Here is a 17,194-nt window from a genome sequence, read left to right as displayed (position 1 = left end):
TTTTCTTGTGTACTTGGAGGGCTGCAGTTGTGCTGTTCCTTGCACCCCCCTGCAGAGCACCCTGTGTCCCATTGGGGTGAACCACACATTGGCCTCTAAATTACAAAATCGAACTCTTACTTACCTGCAAACCTGAAGAAACCTTCATAGCTCTGCCTCTTTCCTCCTAAACCCTTGGTCACTGGACCACCAGTGCTCCGCTTGACTCTGTGAGACTCACCTAGTATAGGGATGGTGTTAGGTAAGATTTTCATAGAAATGGTAAATCTTCCTGACCTGGGTCAACCCTAGAACTTGTTGCTTTACTAGTGGGATATTTTTTCTTAATACCTCTGAGTGGGAACCTTTTTCCACACTCACAAAATCTTTTACTCTTTTTATGGGTGTCATTTTCTGGACTCTCCATAGTGTCTTTTTAAAGTTATCCTCTTTAACAACTTATTGGCAATAAGTGCCTGTTGTTGCTGGGTTGCCCTAGGGGCTCCCCTTTTAAATTATTTATTTTGCTAACCTTGAGAGAACTACAGTTCCCAAGGGTAGAAAGGATCTTTGGATCCCTTTTACATTTTTTGTGAATCCAGCACAACTCACCTTATGTGGAGTGCTGGGGAGATACAATGTATCCCCTTTCACACTAAAACTGTAGCAATTCTGTTAGAGAGACAAACTTACCTTCAATGGCTGGTGGCAGTGATACCTTGTATTAATGTGGTGCACCTTTAACGTGGGCTGTGTTCACTGCTGCAGTAAAGGCACTCAAAGGTGCTAATTTTACCAAAATGGCTCCGGTCTTCTTTTTTCAGCATTTTAGTGTTTCTTGTCCTTTCTTGTTCCTTCCCCTGACACCCAGGGTGGAAAATTCTTGTGTGATTTTTAATCTACGGCGTGTGTCACCTGGAATCACCGCCCAGGTTCCAGTCTGTCTGTGAGGGCAGGAAGCGAGGGAGGAGTCCAAAACTCCACAGCCCTTTGTCTTCCCCATTGCTTGAATGGGGATGAATCCCAGTGGGGGGCTGGCTGTCCCGATTGGACAACCAGACCGCCCCCTCTTGTAAAATGCAGAAGTTGTGCTGTTGTTCATTTTAAATACTGCAAACCTGGATGATGAAGAGTAGTCGACCACTGGAACCGAAATCGAAGGATGATTAAGGAAAAGCGACAGACGAGTCTCAGCGACCTGGGAGCCTGCTGTGTAACCAGAGCCTGCTGTAGCCCTTTCTTCCAATCGACTTGGGGACTCTGAAAACAATGACCCTGACCCAGTGCCGGGTGAGACCCACTAGACTCAAGAAGACCTGCATTTGGAGCCATCCCACGCCTTGCTGCGACCTTGCGTTGCTGCAATACCCCCAATACCCTGGGACCTCGAGCCACTGTGCAGTGCACAGTCTTCCAAATTCCAAATCTCGCTGAAACTTCGTGGGCATCTTAGTGGATCTCCAGCAACACGAATCGTGTCCGAAAAGTCCCCCCGACAGAGTGCTGGACCTTTGTTATGCAGAATTGCATGCAGTACCCTCTGGGACCATCACATACAATTAGGACTACAAGTGTAAGCAAAACCAACCTTTGGTATAAGTCTGTTCTACACAGTTTGTGGTAGCGAGTGGAGCAGCCAGGCTCATCTCAAGAGGGAATGTGAGCAGTACAAGAGGTTACACAGAGGTCTTACCATCACAGTGGTTCAAATAGACACTTACACTCAAGCTTTCTTAGTAAAACACTTATACATTTATTACACAATCATTTAAAAAACATTTGCTAGAAGGAGGCATCATACAAAAATACACTTCAATACCAAACCAATACGTTTGAGTAAATTAAGCTCCCCTGAAATAGGAGCAAAATGGCATTTCAGTTACTTTCAAAGGGAGTAAAAAGGCACAAGGTAATAAAATAGACCACAAATACTTTCTTAGGCAGTGCAAATAGTTTCAGTTCACTAGAGGACTCGATTCAGTTCAATAGGCCAAAGTCAATGGACTAGTGTCTTGGATAGGAAAGAGCAGTTCTTGTTTTAAAAGGTAAAGTCTTTGCCAAAGTTCTCAGAAACAGTTTGTACGAAAAAAAGAATCATATGTTGGGTCACAAGCTGATAAGGCCTGCAAGTTGGGAAAGTTCCACAAACTTTCACCGCGAGAGGCAAGTTCTCTCCATCGGGTTGGCACAGTACCTTAATATGAAGAAAAGATGCAGCTGAAGAAGTTGGTTCCTGGCAGTTCCTGCAGATCTTGCTGTTCCTGAGCCTCAGTCGTGGGGACAAGAGGGAGGACGTCGGGAGACTCCTGCACTGCACGGGGACTGGTCAAACAAGCTGGCAAAATGGAAGATCTTCGGTTCGAGTAGTTGTCGTCAAGCACACATGCTGGTTTCCTCCCGTCTGGTTAATCCTAACCAGCTCCGAGAATGGTATCCAGGTGGCTCATGAGTTGATTGGTCCCACCAACTCAAAGAAGAAGTCGTCTTGAAGGGGCTTCTCTGTCGAGATGAACTTGGCAATTCGGATCTGCAGCAGGGCTTCACCGGGCAAACCAACAGTCCAGGATTTGCAGCAGCTATCCTCTTCCAGCTCGTCTTTGGTTCTTTCGTTCCAGTGGTCAACTCTGCATTCCAGTCCAAGAGACTCGACTTTTAAACAGTTTTCTCACTTTCATTTCAGCCTGGCTGTCACTCACCCAGCAGGGTGGCTGTCCTTGCCGGACAGTCAACCAGCCAATCATGCCAGAGTGCATTTGGGTCTCCTAGGAGACAAAGCACAGGGAGTTTCGGGCACCTCCCTCACGTCCTGCCCACCTCATACACTCAGACACCAGAGGCTGTCTTCAGTCCTGGAGTCCGCCAAAGGCACACGAACAAAGGGACCAAACCTGGTTTGGCGCGCAGAGACAAACACTAGAAGGACCTTTCCAAAAAGAAATGGCAAAATAAGAAGACTGGGACCGGTTTAAACAAATGGGCTTAAGGCGCCATCTTAAAAAACATGGCTCCCGCGATTTTTAGCTACTGGTGTTCGCGGTCGGGAAAAGCATGGTAGTTCGTTGTAAAACCAATGCCACCAGCCATTTCGATAAGAAAAGGGAGCATTTTACTGCTACATGAGTTTTTGGAAACAGGGGATACTAGGTAACCCCTCCAGCACTCTATAGGAAGATAGTGTGTGCTGGGTCTAGGAATTTAAAAAGACTAGTAAAGTCAATTTAACTTTACATTTTCTGGGAAACAGTAGTTTATCCCAGAGAAGGTATTTAAATCTTTTGGAAGTCTAGAAAGACATCCCTGTTTCACTGCACTGAGGGTGCTGTATAACACACAAGATGATGCCTATGGAGTTCTCGTAAAACATAATCAAAGAACACAAGAGTAAAACACACATCAAAATACATGAAAGAGTGGGAATAAAAGCCTCACACTCTTTCCAGGTAAAAAAAAATCAAGTCCTAAAAATCCAGCAAAGTTGCTGGGAGTCTCTAAGGTGAAGGGAATTAGCACATTTATGAGAATTCTCCCTAACAAACTTTGTAACAATGAGAATTCAACCGCGATTTTCTGTCTTCTTCTGTGCTCCTTGAAAAGGCACCAAATCAGCAAACCGCATACATCCGCGAGGAAATCCTTGCCTAGAGCCTTCTTCATCGATCCCTGCTGCAAAGTTCCTTCTGAGGTCTTATTTTCAGTCACCACGACAAGGAATACACTGACCGGGTATTTGGCTGCAGACCCTGAACTCCTCCTGCTGCAAAATCTTCAAGGCTGAGGTACTGCGTTGGCTTGGGTATGTACTTACCTTAAGTCTCTTGGGATTTCTGTGTAGCTTTGGGGTGTTTTCTGTGATGGGGAGGCCTCTCATCCAGTGCACCCAGTCCCACTGCTAGAATCCTGCTAGGGTGTCTTCTGGGAAGCCCCTGGACCCTCTTCTAACTCAGCAGTAAAGTACTCACCGGTTTGCCCAGTCTTCCTAAGGAACTCTGACCTTTGCTACTTAAGAACCTATCCTGACACTACCTGTTGGTCACTAGATCCTAGTGACCCCCCCTTCTGCCACTGAGAACACCCCTGCTCCAAGAATAAGGGAAAGACTTTTAAAGGATCAGGCCTTTGGCCTAGAAAAGAAAATAAGTGTTTAAAGGTTACGTACTTTTAAAAGAGTTGGCTGGTAACTGTAACTCTAAAAGTGAACAATTACAAAAGTTCTTACTTACCTTCGATGTGTGATGCACTATTCTTAAAAGTATGGTTAACATCTTTCATTCCTTAGAAACTGTTTTGCCATTCTAATAGAAAGTAGATGTGATTGTATATTACTAACCTGTTATTAGGTTGTGCCTCTTCCCAAAAGTAATGTTGGTTTCACCAGATTATTCCTGTCAGGGTAATTGTATGAGTGTCCTCCAACTGGGTCTTGCTTCCCCTGACTTGCTGTCCAGAATAAGTCTGTATTAGGTTGTTGCCTACCTAGAATAACTGAGTCATTCAGTAAAGTGTAACATTAGGGTTTACTTTCCCTGTGCTATCTAACCCAGAGTCTGTGGTTCTAACTGTCCCTTATAAAGTCCTACATCAGTCACTTGTATAGTTGGGAAAAATCTAACCTGGACTCCTTGTGAGATTTAAAAAGTATATGGTTTTTACTTACCTTGAGTTAGCTGTGTGCCATCCAAAAATAAGTTACCAGAGTTACTGCTTATCTCAATCTGTGCTTCACTGATCTCAAAGCACCTGTAATTGAATATTACATACTTAGGTTTTACTCACCTAGTATAACTATTATCACAAAAGGAGGTAAAGGTTTTTACTGTACCTGGAATAAGTGTTCCGCTATTCACAAAAGCTATATTGTCCAGTTGACTGATTATGTGATTTGCACTGAAAGTCACTGTACAACTGGTAAGGTCTACTGCCCTTGAATTATTGAATGCAATTGTGAACGTAACCATTGGTTTTTACTCCCCCAAGAATAGGTGTGACCTATACTGAATGTGAATGAAAAGGTTTTGACTTCCCTAGAACTACTGTTAGGTGTTCCAAATAAGGTTTATACTTTGGTCTGTGTACCTTCAAGTATAGTGTTGTGTTGTGTTGTGTTTTTAGAATTTTGATTTCATATAATGTGTTAGTACTTATTTACCCCTAGGCTTATCTGGGCCTACCTGTATTTAAATAAATCATTTATTTTTACATACATAGTGTTTGTGTTTCTTTGGACCATCTGTATTAAGAATTCATGTGTACTGATTCTGCAGCCCTCTCTGCCTCCTAAAATAAGCCTGGCTGCTCTGTCTACGCTACCATGAACTCAGGTGGTACAGCCTTATACTAAGAGTGGAGTCTTGTACTGCCTCAGTTGAATGGTTTTACTAAGCCCTTAGCTGGACTTCAGAAAACCTGTCCTAACAGATGGACAAAGGTTAATTGAAGTTTCACGAGTTGATCTAATGTTTGCTACTAAGTATCAATAGTTTCTCTCACATTGTGTTGCTTTACATTGTTGATTTAAAGTAAGCTACCTTTTATTCTACTGTGAGAATAGAATAAATCAAAAAATGTTATATAACTCCTAGTGTTTCAGTGCTTACTTGAACTAAGTGTATGCTTCAAGTACTGTGCGCCTCACTGCAGCCCTTCTCCCTCCTTTAACTAAGCCTGTCTGCTCAGCCATTGCTACCAAACCTTTGGGTAGTACAGGATCAAACTAAGTGGTGTAACCCAGTCACCTAAGGTGGGCTTTTCCAGGTTCTGTCAGAGATAGCAACTTGTGTAAACCTCCCTAACAGTTACATTTTTTGTTACATATAATTACCAAGGTTTGGCCAAATGAACTTCCATTGCCCAACAATCACGGAAGGTGTGTATACCGTGCAACTGCCTGAGTGTCCACGTGGGGGGACAGAGATATTGTTGGCGTACAAGAGGATATTCATATTTTTGGTGCCCAACCTCGGTGCATCTCAGTCGAGATGGACAATCATTTTAGTAAGGCAGTTAATACATAAGGAGACCAGCTTTGGTGATAAGACACAGCATTGTCTCACTCCAATTTCAATCTCGAAAAAATGTGTACATTTCCCTCTCGAATCTTACTTTGCCCAGGTTTGTTCTAAAGGAACTTAAGCCGCAGCAAGCATGGGGAGAGGTATCTGCAATGATTTAAAGGCTAACCAAAATGTGTCACCTCTATCAAACACAGTCTTAAAATCAATGGAAACTAAATGTAAGTACATATTCTTTTGGATACAATATTTTCCATTAAAGCACAAATAACAAAACAATATTTGATTGTACCCATTATTTCCCTAAATATACAATCTTTGATATAACTTTTTCGTTCACAAAGTTTTCCAATCATACCATTCTGAATGTACAGTATATTGTGTCCTTATAGTCAATTAAAGAGATGGAGTGATACCTCCCAGGCAGTTTATCACCTTATTTGAAAATAGGTATAATTTCTGCTAGAAACCAACTATCAGGAATGAGAACTTTGCTATTCGCGTTAAAAACAAGGTTGAAAAAGGCATTCAAATTACCAGTCCATTCAAAAAAAGTTGACCAGGGATTTTCTCTGGGCCACGTGCTTTACCCAATTTTTGAGCGTGCTTTACCCAATTTTTGAGAAGTGCCAGCCTTATTTCATCTTCAGTAAATAGTTAATGTATCACCAATAGAGTTTGCTCTAGTAGCCATTAGTTTACTCTTAGTCACTCATCCATAAATAATATTGGTATTGCTAAAGAAGCTCTTACAATGGTTATGCCAGACTTTGTGTTGAGAGCTATAGCAAGAACACTTTTTTCCAAAACTAATGGCTACTATATTCCAGATTGCCAGCTAATCTATATAGCACACAACATCTTTATGAGAGCCGCACAGATAATCAATGGCTGATCTCTCTTCTTTTAATAGCACTTTAGACCCTTTCTCCACCTTTTGAAATTTCACCAGGGTCAGAATCGTAACTGGCCATTAGGCAGGATTTCAGGGCGGAATTAGCTCTTTTACATTCTTCGTCACCTCAGGAGTTAGGAGCATAAGGTTTTGGAAAATTCATACTGCTATAGGTAACAAAACAGCATTATGGCCTTTGAAATGTAATCAGCAATCATGTGAACATTCCCAACACTGGTAACAGTTGGGAATAAATAAGAGGCTGCTTTTGGTCTAGATTGATATTGACAATTTTATCTACAAGCCTCCTGATGATCCATGCTATTCCTGCCCTGGGTTCTTGCGTCTCACAAAGGTTGGGCTTGAAACAGTCTATACTTTCTGCTGAATCACGATACACTGCGTGTGGTGAAACAAGTCTGGGCATTCTGAAGATATTCTGGTTTCCATCATATTAGAATGGAGAAGCTCTCCAGAACGGAAACAGTTATGGGCATTTCGAAATGATAACATCACTACCGATTTATGATGACTGGTATCAACTTCTCTTACCAATATGGGTGAAAGTAGAATAAGTCATTTGAGCCACATGCCAGAGTGCCACGTAAAAAAGTTAAGTTAACTTGACTGGTGTAACACAACAAAACACCCGCTTGCATGGAAAGTAGCCTTATGGCGACAACTCAACACACAAAGTGAGCATGCAGCACTGGCAACTAAAATAAATGCAACCACACATAGGATTGGAACAAATGAATTCACCTTAATGTTTCAAACACACAAAAAAGCAAAAGTGCAATTTAAACACTGAGAAAGCAAAAAGGTAAAGTAAACTATTTTTGGCACAAACAGGCAGAACTTTCTGGAAAGAAAAACGCTACAGAAAAGATAACGGAAATGGTCTGAACCATGCACAGCGAAGATAAATGGATGCTCACCTTTACCCGCTTGCATTTCCAAAAATAAGAAGTGACCCAGCCACCCAACAGAAGAGAAAGGTGGGAAAACATGAGGTTATGTGAAAACGAATCCCTTTGAAATTAAAAAAACAGTAACAAAATAGCAATTTCTGCTGTAATAAAATGTCTTATTGAAGTGTGCGGTCAGCCACTTGTTTTATAAACAGTATGCATGTGCTTGCACTGACACCCTGCTAATAACAAGCATTGGCAAAGACAAAGAGTTTGGCTTTTGTATAAGTATTAGATAGGTATTTACCAGGCACTGCTATTATATGCCCAGGTACTTATACCATTTTGCTAATGCTACCATTAATGCCCAGGTAGTACTTTTTTGGGCAGTGCCTAGCAAATTCCAATCCAATGCCTACACAAAAGAAAACTATTGCGGTTACCAATGCTTATTGGACATCGTGCCTGAGGCATTTTATGAAATTACTGATGGCGTTCCATTATTTTAAAGTACAAAAGTGGGATATTTGGGAGCCAGAACAGTAAATGTCTTAACTTCCCACTGTCGTACACAAAGAAACAGATAATGGATGGGAGGCTATGACAAAAAAGGCAAAATTAAACCATAGTTTGGGGGGAAATTTGAGGTTCACATAGAATATAGTTTATGTCCACAGGTGAGAAAATTGGTTGGTCAATTCAGAATTTTAGCAACAGACATTTGATTCTATGGATCTCTTACGGGCTGGTTGGGAAAGACACCAGACATGCCTTGTTAAGAAAATTACAAACTAAACCATCTGTTTGGTTAAAGTTTGGAAACAGCAACACATGTGAATGCAAGCTTTCCAAAAACAATCAAGGAAAGATTCACCCTTCCCCCCCACCCTCCCAACGCTGTGATTGATGGAAAGATGGTTGAACGGTCAACATGCTTATTCAATAGTTGATCCACTCCTTTAGAGACTGCAACTAAGGGTGTAAATCCATTTGAGCTTTTTAGTGTACAGCTATCTGATGAAAATCTGAGTGCGCTCCACAGCTCAAGGGAGTCTCTTGCAATGGTAGATCTTCAGGGTGGGTGCTACCACAGCAGAAGCTGTTGTGTAGTTTAGAGAATCTAACTAGCTGGAAGCTCACAACACAGATCACATTGTTTAGTCTGTGATCCATGCGTGAATGTCAATGTTGGGGCCACAAGGCCATTTTCTTTCATTCGTAACCTCTTGACACTGTTCAAGCAAATATATTCTGGGGAAGAAAGCAGAAACTGCACAGAACAAGCCAGGCTGTTCGGAAATTAGCACTTGCCAGTGCTGGAGATAGAACCAATTTCCATTCATTGTCCTCCGTGTGTCACTGCTGATTGAGGAGCACCACCAATGTTATCAATAAATATTAATCAATTTCCTAAATAACTACTTTGATGTGGTAATTTTGGTTATTTACCTTGTTTTTTATTTTGATCGTTAAGGAACCACCCACCACATGACCAGAATCACCCGACCTCCCAACCGGTCAGTAACGGGTTCTTTTTTGTTGCTACTCCTCCCGCTCCAATTTGTGCTTCCGCACCATCTCAAATAAAGAGTCACAATGATGCCGGGATTTAACACCAGAAACATTAACCTGAGTTTTTATTGGCGAAAGCCGCATGTGTTCACTATAGCTTACAGGCACTGAAAATTGCAAATCCGTTTGTGTGCAAGCATTTCTACTGTCTTTGGTTTAAAAATCAACTATTACTACAAAACATAGAAATATTAGCTTCCTTTATCCTCAGTAACTGTGCCAGCAAATGCATGGAGGACTTGCACGTACGTCCACGTTGTTGTGCACGCTCTAAGAGTTGCTTTCAATGCAGAAAATACTGAACTTTGCACAACTGTTTAGAGCAGGAGGCTGCAACATTTGGCTCTCCAGATGTTTTGGACTTCAACTTCCATCCTCCCTTGTCAGCATGGCCAATGGTGAGGGATCATGGCAGTTGTAATTTATAACATGTGGAGAGCCAAAGGTGGCAGGCCCCAGGCCTAGAGGCAAATTAATGGGACAGATGACTAATTAGCCAACTCTAAAAATGTGGTGCAGGAAATAAAACAAGAACTCCACAGGCTCAGTATAGCATAAGGTGTCTTAATATTCTGACGGTGTTAGAAGAGTCTTGTGCTGTAGGGCATGACATTTACTTGGCTGGTGGTTCCAGTCCCTTCCCAAAAACATCTCAGTACACACAGACAGCCTGCATACTAAACCGTCTCGCCACTAACACAAACACAACATACGAAGGATAGCCAGTACATAGAATGCTACCGCCAGCAATGATTGTTTCACAAATTAAAAGGTCAAATGTGTAAAACAGAAGGATCTCAATGCCCAGGCCACAGAACACATCAATGTGTTTTGAAGACATGTGTGTACCTACCCTGCACTGCGTTTCATATTCCCTTATTATCTCTGCAAACCGTTCCTCCCGATCAAAGTGTTCAGTGCTTTGAGGATCCATGAATTTACACTGCAAAACAAAATAAAGGGAGACGTGAGTCTTTTGCACACATTTTCTTGTATTCTTCATCTATACCATTTGCTCAATCCCATATTCTTGACTGTCATCACACAAGGAATCCAGAGCATTCAAACATGTTTGCATGACAGCTGTGGAGACATCAGAAAGTAGACACAGAAAACTGAGCAAACGTTGGGTTACAAACTTTTATTAAAATGAATAGAAGATTGGAAAAAGGTCTAAATTGCCCTATGCTAAGGTGGGAATTCCCCATCTAACTGAAACTAATGATAATCTTTGTCAGGAAGCCAAAAGCAAATGTCAGTCTGTGTCCAAAACCTATACATGCCCTCACATCTACTTGTATGTACTGTGCAGGGATGTCAGCATCAAAATTAGAAGTGTTCAAATAAAGGTTCAGAGCTTCTTCCAGCTGTCAGTTGGAAAGGGGCGTTTCTCTTCCCCAAGATTCAGGATAGTTCACTTTGTCAAAAAGAGGGGTTCCCTTCCCCAAGCTTTCAAGTCTCTCAATGTTCCAAAAAAATTCCTTGGGATACTTCCCAACTTTTCTGGTGTAGTTGCCTTTCCCCAATTTCACCAACATCACAGATTTCAGTTCATCAATATTAGATCACATAAGTTTTCCTTGGTCTTCAATTACAAGCTTATAGGTGAGTGAAGTGGCATTTCCTTTAGGTGGGTGTACTCGATCTAGGCACAGTTGTCGGACCACACGGTCCACCCATCACAGGTCACGCAACTGATACACCTTACTTGCTTATTCTTCAAAGTTACACTGCCACTGTTTCAGCTTTACAGTGGTATTAGATTTATGCTCTTGGAGCTTTCTCAATACTTGTCTTGCCACCATTCACTTGTTATATTTTCAAACGATCCGAGAGCTTTTGCCACTGCTTACTCTTACAATTTACACAGTTCCTTATTTCCTTATGGCACTTGCCAGTGCTTGTTCTCTTCAGTTTACACAGTTCACAATTACTTATATCAGGAGATTTCACAAACTGTTTTCAATCCCCTTGGTATTCAATCACACTTGCTTTCTTTCAGTTCAGTATTCAAAACAAAAAGGTTTCATTTCATTCCTTTCAGTCACATTGAATAAAGCAGAATCAAATTCCCAGTTTACTCTCCTGCTGGGAATTTTCACCCTGCTCACGGGTGTTTTCACAAGTTCGTTCAAAGACTTCTGTTTCCCGGGTCCTTCCTCAGCCTCATCAATTTAAACTTATTCACAATTCAGTATTCACAAAACATTCACTTGCAAGCGATCCGACCTGCAGAAGCTACACGGTTCACCCCACAGCGCCACAGAGCCATTCAGGCTCCTTTGACTCACCCGTTACACGGTCTATGGGTGCTGTTCTCCGTATTGGCAGGCTCTTTGTGGCTGTCGGTGCTTCTGGCTTGGCGTGCCTCTCTTCCAGGATCTCTAGCGCCTCAGATGTTCGGAGAGGGAGTCTCTCAGACTCCAAAAGGTATGCAGACCAGATCTGCTACCGGAGACCTTTTGAATGCTCCCGCCACCATCCGATTCGGCTGCAACGGCTCTGCAGCTCCTACGTGCTTTGGGCACGTGTCTCCCTGGTACCACCTCTGGCTTCTCCTGCAAGCGTTCCAAAGGCGATCTCCTCAGCCTCACCTGAGCAGGCCATTTATACTGCCCCCTGGTGCAGGCAATGTTCCTTTACTGCATAACTGTCTTAGTACTCAGCATCCCTATTCCTCGTCCGAGTACCGGAGTGGTATGTATTGGGAGAGTGTTTTCTGGAAAAATAGGGAAGAGATTGGTAATACCCTATAAAGGTCTGGGGGATATTCGACTCCTTATAAAACAGAAACGGGGGGGGACCATGTCTCACCAAAGGGCACTTCATCCCCACACTCAAAGTCTCCTCCACCTAGGTGATCCTTCCTCGCACATACACCCCAGGATCCAAAAGCGACAGCCTTTCCCCTGGCCACCTGAGAGGAGGATATATTGGGGAAAGATGTGAGGACACCCTCAGATTCCTCACACAGTGTCCAAGACATTTTCATTTAAGGATATCATGACACCTGGGAGCGCTGAACAGAAACATGCCTTACGAAAGTACACTGAAGCAGAAGCTTACAAACAAATAATTTCAAAGGGAGAAGTCACATCACAACACACATTATTATAAGTGCACATTTTACTTCTGTGGTAAAGCATTTAAAATTGATTATCCTTTTTCTCCACATCACCATTTCCAGAGCTGTATTCATCATCAGAAAGGAAACCGAGATGAAGGCATGTTCTGCATCTTTCTTCTTTGCATTTGCTTGTCTAAACTTGCCATTGATTCAAGCAATATTACCTACAGAACTGCACACACCTGACTGAGCAGAAGCCACAAACCGTTTGTGACAGGTGAGGCAAAGCATAGCATGCCAGCAACTACTATAAAACAAGCATTGGCAATGCCAACAGTTTGGGCGTTTGTGTAGGCATGGGAAAGGCACTTGCCAGGCAAAGCCATACACGAATTAACTAGCCAGTGATGGTAGCAGATGCAAACTGGTTTGAGTACCTGGGCATCTGATAGCAGTGCCTGGCAAATGCTAATACTTATTGTGAGGGGTCAGAAATGAAGGCTGAACACAAAGTTGTCATGCTTTTGGTTAAAGACTTTTATTAACAAACGGGTTGGGAAAATACCTCCCTGACTCTGCTCAAAGAGGAACTTCCTACTTATGTTATGTTATTTTGCATTTATATAGCACCTTATATACCATTGGTATGGTCTGAAGGCGCTGGTAGGTTGAACGCCCTTGGGAACCGAAGTTCGGGTCAGTAGAGAGAGTAGGGAGAGTCAAAAAAGTGCGTGTGCGCACCAGGTATGTGTGCAGCTGGTGCGGAGTTCGAGTGGTAGCTGCTTCTTAGCGGTAGGTGTGGTGGTTGAGATATCAGGAGTATGTGTTCGCTCTGGCCGGCTTTATCCCGAACGAGTGTGGCTGCGTTAGGCCTGAGGAGAACGCCTGGCTGGGGGTGTGAAACCAGCAATGTTTACTTAGAGTGATGTGGAGTGAGCGGGAGATGTAGATATGAGAACAGTTATACCGAATGGTGTCATAGTATCTCTGTGTTCTAGTTGAGTGGTGGTGTAAGGGAGAGAGTAAGCGTGGGTTGTGGTATGATGCATGTTTTTCAAATGTTCCCTTCATTCCAAAGCATAATATCTATGTCACGCAGTTCCGTGCACATACATAATATGTCCGTCCGTTGCACATACTCATCCGTTGCACATATTCGTCCGTTCCACACACTCGTCTGCTCCATATACACTTGTCTGCTCCACACATTCGTTCAGTCCGCGCCCTCGTCCAGTCCGCGCCCTCGTCCAGTCCACGCACTCGTCCAGTCCACGCACTCGTCCAGTCGACACACTCGTCCAGTCGACACACTCGTCCAGTCGACACACTCGTCCAGTCGACACACTCGTCCAGATTAGACACTCGTCCAGTACACAGCACTCATCCGGTCCACCCACTCATCGGCACAACATACTACTCGTTGGCTTGACAGTACTACTCGTCTGTTCTGCGTGTCGATCCATTCCACACACTCATCTGGTCTATGTATTTGTCCGCTCCATGCATTCATCTGTTACGCACACTCATCCGCACCACACATTCAGCCGCTTGACACACTCATCCGCACCACACATTCAGCCGCTTGACACACTCATCCGCTCCACATATTCATCCGCACCAAACACTCATTCGCTCCACATACACATCCGCTCTCCACACTCATCCACTCTCCACACTCATCCGCTCTCCACACTCATCCGCTCTCCACACTCATCCGCTCTCCACACTCATCCGCTCTCCACACTCATCCGCTCTCCACTCTCCACGCACATCCGCTCTCCATGCTCATCGGATCTCAGTGCACATTCCATCTTCGTGCTCATCCGCACTCTACGCTCATCCGCTCTCAACATTCGTCCGTTCTTTACGCTCATCCGTTTTCCGCGCTCATCCGCTCTTCATGCCTTCTTGCTCTTTCCAGCTGAGTTCTATGCGCTCTTGCGTTTTGTTCGCTTCTCTGCATTTGCGTGCTCGGTAATTCTACACATACTCATCGACTCAATACGCTCTACCGCTCTACGCACCCAACCATTCTTCCTACTCATTGGCATTATTATGTTCATGTAATTCATCCGGTCACCATACTTATTTGATCTTTCTAGTCGTCTGTTCTTCCACTCATGCTCGCTTCCACTTAGTTTATTCGTTTGTTCTAGACGCTTCATCTATTCTAACTATTTCGTTTTTGCCATTCACTGTGTTCCTTCCTCATTCATTATGTCCCTTTCATCGGTTCAGATCTCCTAAGTTTCTCAATGATTTATTCCTATTATCCGTTTTACTGTTTTGATCTACTTTACTCGCTTAGGTATGTTTGTCTTTCTAGTATTTAGCTGTCATTTCTCGCTTCAGGTAGTTTGATTGATCGGTATTATTGTGATGATGCTGGTTTGGTTTTATGGGAAGAGCCAGGTTTTCAGTTGTTTGCGGAAGGACGTTAAGTCCTCAGTTAGGCGTATGTGGGGTGGGAGCGAGTTCCAGAGGGTTGGAGCCAGAGCTGAGAATGATGATCCGCCTAGCCTGACTGAGTTTGTCTTGGGAATTACTAGGAGGCCGGCTGAGCTTGATCTTAGGGTGCGAGTGGGATGATAAGGTATTAGTTTGTCTTGAAGATATTGAGGTCCAGTTTTATGCAGTGCTCGATGGGAGAGGCATAAGGTTTTGAAAGCCACCCTACGGGCTATTGGGAGCCAGTGCAGTGTTTTAAGGGCTGGGGATACGTGGTCTCTTGGACCGAGCGCAAGTATCATTTTGGCCGCCGCGTTTTGTGCTCTTTGGAGTTTATTCAGTTGGTAGGCATGGATTCAGAGGTATAGGGGGTTTCCGTAGTCGAGTCTGGATATGACGATTGATTGGACAGCGGAGACTCTGTTGGGAAATGAGAGGTATGGAAAGATGCGTCTAAGGGTTTTAAGGTGGTAGTGGCAGGACTTTGAGACATTGTTGACTTGGCGCGAGAGTGTTAGGTCTGAGTCCAGGGTGCATCCAAGATTTTTCACTGTGTTGGAGGGTGTCAGTGAGTTGCCCATGACGGGTGGCCAGGGTAGTGGGTGCGGAAGAAGATCGGGGTTGCCGCAAACCATGATTTCTGTTTTGGAGGGGTTTAACAAGAGGTGACTTTGGGTCATCCAGCGTTCTCTGTTAAAGAGGCAGGATGCGAGGTCGGGTCGGGAGTTGGGTTTTGAGTTCAGGAATTTTAGAATTAGTTGCGTTTCGTCGGCGTAGATGTAACATAGGATGTTGTGTGAACGAATTATTGGTGGGAGGGTGATCAGGTAGAGATTGAATAGGAGGGCGGATAGACATGCTCCTTGAGGGACTCCCGTGTCGACTGGTCGAGCTTGGGAGGTAAAGCTTGAGAGTGTCGTTATTTGGTGCCTGTCTTTGAGGAATGAAGCTATCCATTTAAGAGCGGTTCCACGAATTCCTAGGGAGTGGAGGCGGTCTAGGAGGATTGAGTGATTGATCGTGTCAAAGGAAGCGGATAGGTCGAGAAGGATTAGAGCGGAACATCCTGCGGAGTCTGCTGTCATTTTAAGGTCGTCCCAGATCGAGGTTAGGGTGGTTTCAGTTCCGTTACGTGTTCTGAAGCCCGATTGGGCGGGGTCAAGGAGATTGTTGGCTTCGACAAAGGCATTTAGTTGAGAGTAGGCGGTTCGGTCAATGAGTTTGGTAAGGAATCTGGTGTTTGAGATTGGGCGGTGGTTATTGGGCTCGAGAGGGTCGAGTGAAGATTTTTTAATTAGTGGTTTGACATGTACCATTTTGAATGCTTCGGGAAAAATACCGGTGGACAGGGAGGCGTTTATGATAGATCTTGCGTGTTCTCCAGCGCAGGTGGAAGCAAAAATTTCTTTAAGGGTTGTGGCTGGGCAGGGGTCCACAGGGGATCCAGATGGTTTGCGGGCTGATAGAAGTTTGAGAAATTGTTCTGGTGATATTGGACTAAAGGATTCAAACGTTGGTTGGGTAGAGGTTGTAGGTGACGGGCTGGCCGGTACGGGTGGATTGTCGTCAATTGGCTGTAAGAGAGCCAGTTTGGTGTTTAGAGTTTTTGTCCTTTCAATAGCTGTGGTGTAAAAGTGGATGGAGAGTGAGTCACACAGTGATTGTGACGGGGTCGGGACGGTTGTATTACAAGCTGGATTGGTGAATTCGGAAATGATTTTGTGGAGTTCTTTGCTTGGGTTTTTGCAGTTTAGGATTCGGGTGTTGTAGTAGGCTTTTTTAGCTTTCCGGATTTCGGCCTTGTACCGGTACAAGTGTCGGGCTAAGGTGGTCCTGCTCTCGTGGGTTTTCTCTTTCTGCCAATTGCGCTCTAGGTATTTGTAGTGTCGTTTAGTGGTCTTCAGCTCAGGTGTGAACCATCTGGGGAAAGGGCCACGGCGGGTTGATGGTTTGCACGGGGGGGGGTTAGTCGCATCAGAGATGCGTTGAGCCATGTGTCAAAGGCCTCAGGTGTTAGTTGGTTGTTGGGGCGGCAGGTAGGCGGTGGAGACTGAAGGAGTGCCTCGGCTAGGTCCGGGGAGATTATTAGTTTTTTCCAGCATTTGCGTAGGTTCGGAGGTTCCGATGCGAGTACGGGAAGGGGGCCGGGAGAGGGGATGGTGAACGAGAGAATGAAGTGATCGGGCCAGATGATAGGGGTGGGGGGTTTTAACTGAATCAGGGTGTTGGAGCTAAAGATGGCATCGAGAGTGTGTCCTTTAAAATGAGTCGGGTCGTTTATGTGGGGTTGGTGATTAATTGCATCCAGACCATC

The 17,194-nt window shown here is 44.0% G+C and overlaps 1 protein-coding gene across 6 annotated transcripts in view; it reads right to left on the bottom strand.

The window, feature by feature from the left end:
- Window positions 1-17,194, bottom strand: part of NINL (ninein like) — a 1,017,292-nt gene that overhangs the window by 419,782 nt on the left and 580,316 nt on the right. For all 6 annotated transcript variants that reach the window (XM_069607820.1, XM_069607817.1, XM_069607819.1 and 3 more), the window contains one exon: window positions 10,219-10,308. In XM_069607820.1, coding sequence (XP_069463921.1) covers window positions 10,219-10,308 — 90 coding nt within the window. The remainder of the gene's footprint in view (window positions 1-10,218; window positions 10,309-17,194) is intronic.

The sequence above is a fragment of the Ambystoma mexicanum genome, chromosome 4q (assembly GCF_040938575.1).
Source record: "Ambystoma mexicanum isolate Mex_15411 chromosome 4q, UKY_AmexF1_1, whole genome shotgun sequence".
NCBI lineage: Eukaryota > Metazoa > Chordata > Amphibia > Caudata > Ambystomatidae > Ambystoma > Ambystoma mexicanum.
The sequence above is the reverse complement of the archived record's forward strand: the minus strand, read 5'-3'. Positions and strand labels throughout refer to the sequence as shown.